At 47.1% G+C, this 6,833-nt stretch overlaps 1 protein-coding gene across 1 annotated transcript; it reads right to left on the bottom strand.

Moving 5' to 3' along the window:
- Window positions 1-261: 261 nt before the first annotated feature.
- On the bottom strand, window positions 262-5,722 carry LOC127036001 (P2Y purinoceptor 4-like). The gene is made up of 2 exons (XM_050926416.1): window positions 5,035-5,722; window positions 262-1,504 (listed from the first exon to the last, which is right to left on the bottom strand). Exon 2 carries the CDS (start codon window positions 1,490-1,492, stop codon window positions 524-526), a length of 969 nt encoding a protein of 322 aa, XP_050782373.1. The 5' UTR covers window positions 1,493-1,504; window positions 5,035-5,722; the 3' UTR covers window positions 262-523.
- Window positions 5,723-6,833: the final 1,111 nt, after the last annotated feature.

The following is a 6,833-nucleotide window of genomic DNA, read 5'->3' on the forward strand; positions in this document are numbered from 1 at the left end:
CAACAAGGGGAAAAAAATCAGACAGGTCTTAAAAGCAAAACTTTTAATAAAAAGAAAGAAAAAGTAAAAGGTGTCTCTGTACTTTAGATGGTAAAAGTTACAGGGTCTTTCAGCTTATAGAAACTGGAGAAAAAGCCTCCTCCAGCAGAAATACAATTTAAAATACTTCCAGCCAACTACACATTAGAACTTTACCAGCCAGATACACATTTGCAAATAAAGAAAACCAATTAAAAGACTAAACCGCCTTTCTACTTGCACTTACTACTTGAATAGAAAATTAGAGCCTGTAGTACGTCCGGTCACTCTCAGATCCCAGAGAGAACAAAACCAAACCCAAAAAACACAAACAAAGGCTTCCCTCCACCGAGATTTGAAAGTATCTTGTCTCCTGATTGGTCCCCTGGTCAGGTGTTTTGTTCCCTGTTTGTTAACCCTTTACAGGTAAAAGAGACATTAACCCTTAACTACCTGTTTATGACACCCCCTGGAAGTGCTAGCATGGGCCCTGAATCCTGCCAATTCACTTTAAGAGCCAGAATTTTCTCAGGGACTTTGAGAAGGACTCATTAAACTTCTCACTAGCGAAGTTGTAGATCAAGGGATTGAGACAGCAGTTCACCATGGTGAAAAGCCAAGAGGCATAATACACAATTTCCACCTGGTGCAGGCGCTCACAGGACAGGTTGTAATACTTTACAATCACTCCTATGGTCCTGCTCACATGCAGTGGCACAGAGCAGATGACAAAGATAGCCAGAGACACCATTATCATCTGTAAGGACTTCGTTTTCATCACCCTGCCCCAGAGGCTTGTACTGTTCATTTTAGCAATGGTAGCTCCCAGCAAGGCATAGCAAGTCAAGGAGATGCCAAAGAGGAGCAGGAAGTTGACCGTCACCAGGAAGATATTGTAGTACACGTAAAGAGAGGAGAACTCCGATTGATGGATACTCATGCATTTCACAGAGCCATTGACTGATGAAGTCTTGAGGACAATGAACAAGGGCAGCCCTTGGATGCTTAGGAGAAACCATACGAACAAGCTGAGCTTTTTCAGGAAGGACTTCTTCCAAAGGGTCCTGGAGCTGTAGTGAACGACAGCAAGGTACCTGTGAATGCTGATGAGCCTCAGGAAGTAGATGCTGCCATACAAGTGGGTGCTGAGGATGAAGATTTTGAGCCGGCAGAGGAACTGACCAAATAGCCAGCTGTTGTCCAGGCTGAAATAGGCAACGATCAGCGGCACGATGGGAATAAGAAACGCATCCGTTAAGACTAGGTTGAATTGGAGGATTACACTAGAATTCCACTGCTTGATATGGAACCAGAATATCCACAGACTGGTGCTGTTCAGAACGAGGCAGGCCAAGAATAGAATGCTCAGCAGGATGGGGATGACAAGGGGCAGCACCTGTGGCTGGAACTCTGTGCTGGCATTCGTGACAGGATGAAAGCTGGTGGCTCTAAAGACTTGGGAAGAAGCCTCCATACTTTGGCTGGCCTGCAGCAGAAGGGGCAAGAAAGAGGAAGTATTGACACCTTTAGGGTCCATCTTTTCTCCTTTGATGAGATAACGATGTGCCGAATTTTAGAACAATGCCAGGAAGAACGTCAGAAGCAGGTCTGCAGCACAGTTACTGGGTCCTGCAAGTCCACTGCAATATGATGTCCCTCTGGCTAACGGCATCTGCTAAGTATTTAGCCAACCAAAGAATGAGACACAGTAGATAGGGCTGAATTTGGCCTGCTCTTTCATAAGCAAATGCAAACCCATGGGAAACAGGAGCTTTGAGCCTGCTTATACCAGGGTTGAACTTTCCAGCGTATTATGGGGAAAGTGAAAAGATACATTTAGAGCACCAAGCAAATTATTATGGGTGGGTTCTAAGAACTAAAGTCCTGTCTGCTCCCCATGGACCTGTAAATAGCTGTGATGTTTTTCTTAGTAATAGGGGCTTACCCTAGTGTCTTTGGCCAAAAGTTTCCCCTCTTCCCACTGTTATGCAAGGTGTTTTACATGGTTGATTGTTGCCCTTTGTCCCAGAGATGGCTGCATTTCAGTTGTGTAGCATACTTTCTGAAGCATTTCTGGTTCTTCAATAACGTAAGGTATTACTGACTACCCCAGGGGAAACATTAGAACAAATGAGCCCCGACACTGTATTTTTAACACTTGGTTCCAAAAGCCACTGCATTAATTTAAGGCCACTTGTAAACTGCTGGAATCATCCACTTTAGAAAGACTTCACGCCAGTTCAATGAAATATTCAACTGCATTCCCCTCTCAGTGCATTGTCTTATGGGTGTTGTAATTCAGGTGGATCTGACTCAGAAGAAAATATTTTTCAGTTCAATTTTCCTGAGGGCAAATTGGAATTCTCCCCCCCTTCCCCCGAAAGTTTTGATTTTGCAGAAATTGCATTTGCTGTCAGAAAATCATTCCAGCAGGAAATTCCTAACCCGCTGGGAGGCAGCATAAGCCTCCCACCCAGGTCAGGTACTGAGACTCAGGAGAGCACTGGTGCTCTCTGAAGTAGCTCATACTCAGCAATGTCACTGTTGCACAGTCCTGGGTTGTTTTGTGGCGGGAGGGCAGAGGGGATGGGAGTGATGATGGAATGCTCTGCCAGTCCCCCAAAGTCTTTCCTGGTGTTCCCACCCCCCAAGCCCTGAAACACAGCCACCTTTCTTTCTGCCAACAAGGACCAGACGGGATTCCCCCTTTGCATCCCCAAATGCTGCTCTTTTAATTAGAATCTTCAGGGCAGGACACAGAGCTACGATGAGGCAGGCACACGGCATGGGACTTGGTTAATTTTAATCGACCATCACCTGGGCCCACACAAGTGAAGCCCTCAGCCCCACTGACAGGTTGTTTACAGCTCAATTTTCAGACATGAGAGCCTAATGCTGGGGATGTACGTCATGGGCAGTGCATGCAGCCTCACCTTTGGGGAGACTAGCCACGCAACCTCACCCCTTCCACCCAAGATCCTGCCCCTACCCCCCCTCTGCCAGAGCCTCAAGCATCCCCGTTTCCCCACAGCCGGAGGAGCCCCAGCTGAAGCACCCAGGGCTCCTGCCAACTTGGGGGAGAGGGTGGAGCATGGGCGGGTCCAGGACTTGGCCTCCCCCGGCCTTTTATACCTGTCATCCATGATGCATGTCCATATTAAAGCACCTAAGTAGCCATTTCAGGGTCTTAAATCTGCATTGAGGTGCAGGTATTGAGGTGCAGGTATTTTGGTGCATAAATTTAGGCACCCTGCAACATCAGTCACTGCTCAGCTATCGAAGCTTGAGTTATTCCCTGAAAATGCCACAGTGTTTTGGGCAAAGTTCTCCGGGGTACAGTACACTACTTCTCTTTTTTCATCAGTCATCTTAAATCCTACACAGGACCTGAAAGGAAGCTGCCTGTCAGGCACCACCAGCGAGCTAGTGCATCTGGTTCTTCCTGCCCTGTGTCCGTAACATGGGTTATAAGACATTCATAGGAGTCTTCTCTGGAGACCACATCCATAGTAGCGAGCTACGAGCTACGTATTGTGAGTTGGCCAGGGGGAGTGGCTGGAGCAGCATGTGGGAGGAAGTGAGTGTGAGAATGTTCATCAGCCCCCTGCAGTCACAGAGGTATTCCTTGAACATACACAGTTTCATTCTCTCATGGTTTAGGATGTAGGTAGAAACCTGCAATTAAATTGCATCTTTCTGTTCACTTCAGGGCCACTCCTTGTCTTTATATTGTGGCTCTTCACAGAAATGGCTAAGGGATTTGTGAGGGGGTTTAGAGGGGAGTGTTATCTGCTTGGTAGCACAGCCGACCAAGAATCAGGATACCTGGATTCAAGTCCTCGGTTTTCCACCAGCCCTGAGACACCTTGGGTGACTTTAACCACTCTGTGCCTCGGTTTCCCCTTCTGTCAAATGGGGGAATCTTAATTATTACCCAGTCCAGGGGCTTGTTGAAGCTTAATTATTGTTTGCAAAGCCCTGATGAGGCTCAGCTGGGAAGAGTTACTACTATACAATTGCAGATTGCTATCAGGGAAGGTGATGCAAATTCTGCTTCTTGCTACTTTATGCTACAAAGCAATTCCTTCCAGATGAGCATCATAAACCCTTAGCTGCCTCCCAACATGATCCTCCAAACCAAGCAGCCTACAGGGCTTTCCAAAGCAAGCAACTAATGTCAGGGGGCAGGGATACTGTACCCAAAACTACGGACACATTTGGAGTGGAGTCTTTCTGCTCTCTCCAGAGCAGGAGCTTTGTTGGCTCAAAGAATGACCACAGATTTCAGAGGGGCAGCTGCCCACTGTACAAAGATAAAAGGCCAAGGGCTTCATTGTCCTCTCATGGGGATACATCAGGAACAGCAGGGGTATAAAACCAGTGTGAGATCAGGACTGGGCTCAGTAGCTCAAGAACTAGGCGCAGTTCGGAGCCCCCTACTTGGACCCCATCCTGCTCTCAAGGGAGGTTTTGCCCGAGTAAAGAGTGCAGGATCAAACTCCACATGAAGGAGGCACCAGAGTCAGAGCAACGACTTACAACAACATGCAAGAGGAGAAGATTTGAGGTACAGTACAAAGAAAAGTGCTGGAAATTGCCTAGTAAATTGAGAGCAGCTTTAAACTAACAAAACAAACCAGAAAAAGCCAATTGAGTGTTATTTAATGTGAAATGGAATTATACAAGCCATAAACCACAAGCTTTGTAATTACTTAAGGGCCAGGTTCTATTGTCAGTCACAGCAATGTAAATAGAATTACTCTGGATTTTTACCAGAGGAGCCGAGAATAGAATCTGACCCTGGATCTCTGAACAAAGCAATCATTTTGGTTTACTATTTGGCGTTAAAATCCCCCCCTCTTTGGCATTCATGCAGCCTTATTGACTTCAGGGGGGGTTGCCCGGGTCTAATCAAAGAGTGAATTTGGCTTTTGGCTATGATCTCCTATGCACATTCATTGTTAAAAACAGAATATTAATAAGCCATTATGAAGAAGCTGTCTGGGAGAAACTTACCACCCTTCTCAGAGAGAGGAGCTGTACTTCACCAGCTGAGCTGCAGCGTTCGCAGCCCGAAGCCACATGGATACAAATTAATTCAAGCTTGCAGATAGAGGCACAGCTGATAGGACGGAAGAGGCTTAGGTGACTCTCAGGAGGAAGAGACAGTTCAGCAATGACACTGCAGCAGCCTAGGGCATTTCAGTCAGCAAAAGAAGTGGGTGATGCAGTGTTCCAGGAAACAGTTTGAGTACTTGGTTTGCAAAAGCACCTATGGGCTTGTGAGCTCCTGGCCATCTCTCTCTGTGGAGTCTACAGGGCTTGCAGAGACAACAGAGCCTCGAGGCAGCCAACTTCTTCCTCCAAGCAATTCAAGCACGTGGAATTGTACCACTTAGAAAAGGATCAGTCTGCAGGGGACAAGCAGGATCCAAGCTGCAAAATAGACTTGGAAATGGTTCCCCCCTCAATACTATACACAAATCCAGGAGGAGGCAAGGAGCCAGTCTGAAAGGTTATAGGGAGTACAGACCCATCCTGGGCTTGGCAGGCAGAGGGTTACCCCTGTCTTGCAGAGTGGTGGATAAGGCCACACCTGGTGTGCTGATTGCCAGGTGAGGGTGGCCTGGGCAGCTGTGATGAATTAAACAATCTCAGTTGTGTCCGTGAAGCACCACTGCATTACACCTATTTGTTACTAGTAATTAAAGTAGCTGGGCAGCGGAGTGCTGATTCAAAGACCATCTCTCTGAAAAGCCTTCACACCAGTCCCATGAATAGAGAGATCACCCTGGTAGGATCCACCAGGAATTTACCTACGCAGTGAGGATACTGATGACACTGCTTCTGCTGATATCTCTGTGGCTGACCCAGGAGTAAGGCTCCAGACTGGTACAATCCTCGGGACAAACCATGGGTCCTAAACAGGGCCAGCTCCAGGTTTTCTGCTGCCCCAAGCGGTGAAAAAAAAAAAAAAGGTGGATCGGTGGCACTTTGGCGGCAGCTCAGTTGCACTGCTCCATTCTTCAGCGGTGGGTCCTTCGCTCCCTCTCTTCCTCTTCGGCGGAACTTCGGCGGCAGCTCAAAGAGGAAGAGAAGGACTGAGGGACCCGCCACCGAATTCCCACTGAAGACCTGGACGGGCCGCCCCAATAGCAGACCGAGTGCGCCCCTTTGTATTGGCCGCCCCAAGCACCTACTTTCTTAGCTGGTGCCTGGAGCTGGCCCTGGTCCTAAAGGTGAAGATGTCACACTTACTAATGCCATGGAGAGCAATTTCAAACCCTTTTTATTCCTTGACATCCAGATGCAACTCACGAAGGACCATCCATTGACATTTTCTGGGGACTTGGGATTTCATTTTTGTTCACCTTGTCTACTGTATGCCTCAAACATCACCTGATTTGGGAGAATGTCCACAAAGTCTGAGGAAATTGGTTTTATTTTATGTGTAGCAAAGGGACTTCCTCCCTGAGATCCAGGCCCGTGCCAAATTTGTCATGCTTGAGTTGAGCCATTATTCAGCTGGTTGTGTGCAAAAAAAGGCCTGCAAAATGGGACTCCGGCAGAAAAAGTGTACTGTTGAAACCCCTCCTTTTCATACCACTTGAAAATGGGTGGATGGATTTTGCTCAGGCTTTCAAAGAAAACTCACCTGCGTACTGAGGCCAATACTTTTTAAATATAATTCATGATTAATCTGTGGAACTCACTGCTACAAGATGTCATTGAGGGCAAGAGTTTAGCATGAATCACAAAACATCCACCATTAGGCTTAAAAATGCATAACCTGGGTGCTTCAGGGCATAAGCCAG

This window comes from Gopherus flavomarginatus, chromosome 17, assembly GCF_025201925.1.
Source record: "Gopherus flavomarginatus isolate rGopFla2 chromosome 17, rGopFla2.mat.asm, whole genome shotgun sequence".
NCBI classification, from domain to species: Eukaryota; Metazoa; Chordata; order Testudines; family Testudinidae; genus Gopherus; species Gopherus flavomarginatus.

Bases quoted from the DNA above. Each gene is read 5' to 3' on its own strand.
- LOC127036001 (XM_050926416.1), bottom strand. From the start codon at position 1,492: ATGGAGGCTTCTTCCCAAGTCTTTAGAGCCACCAGCTTTCATCCTGTC.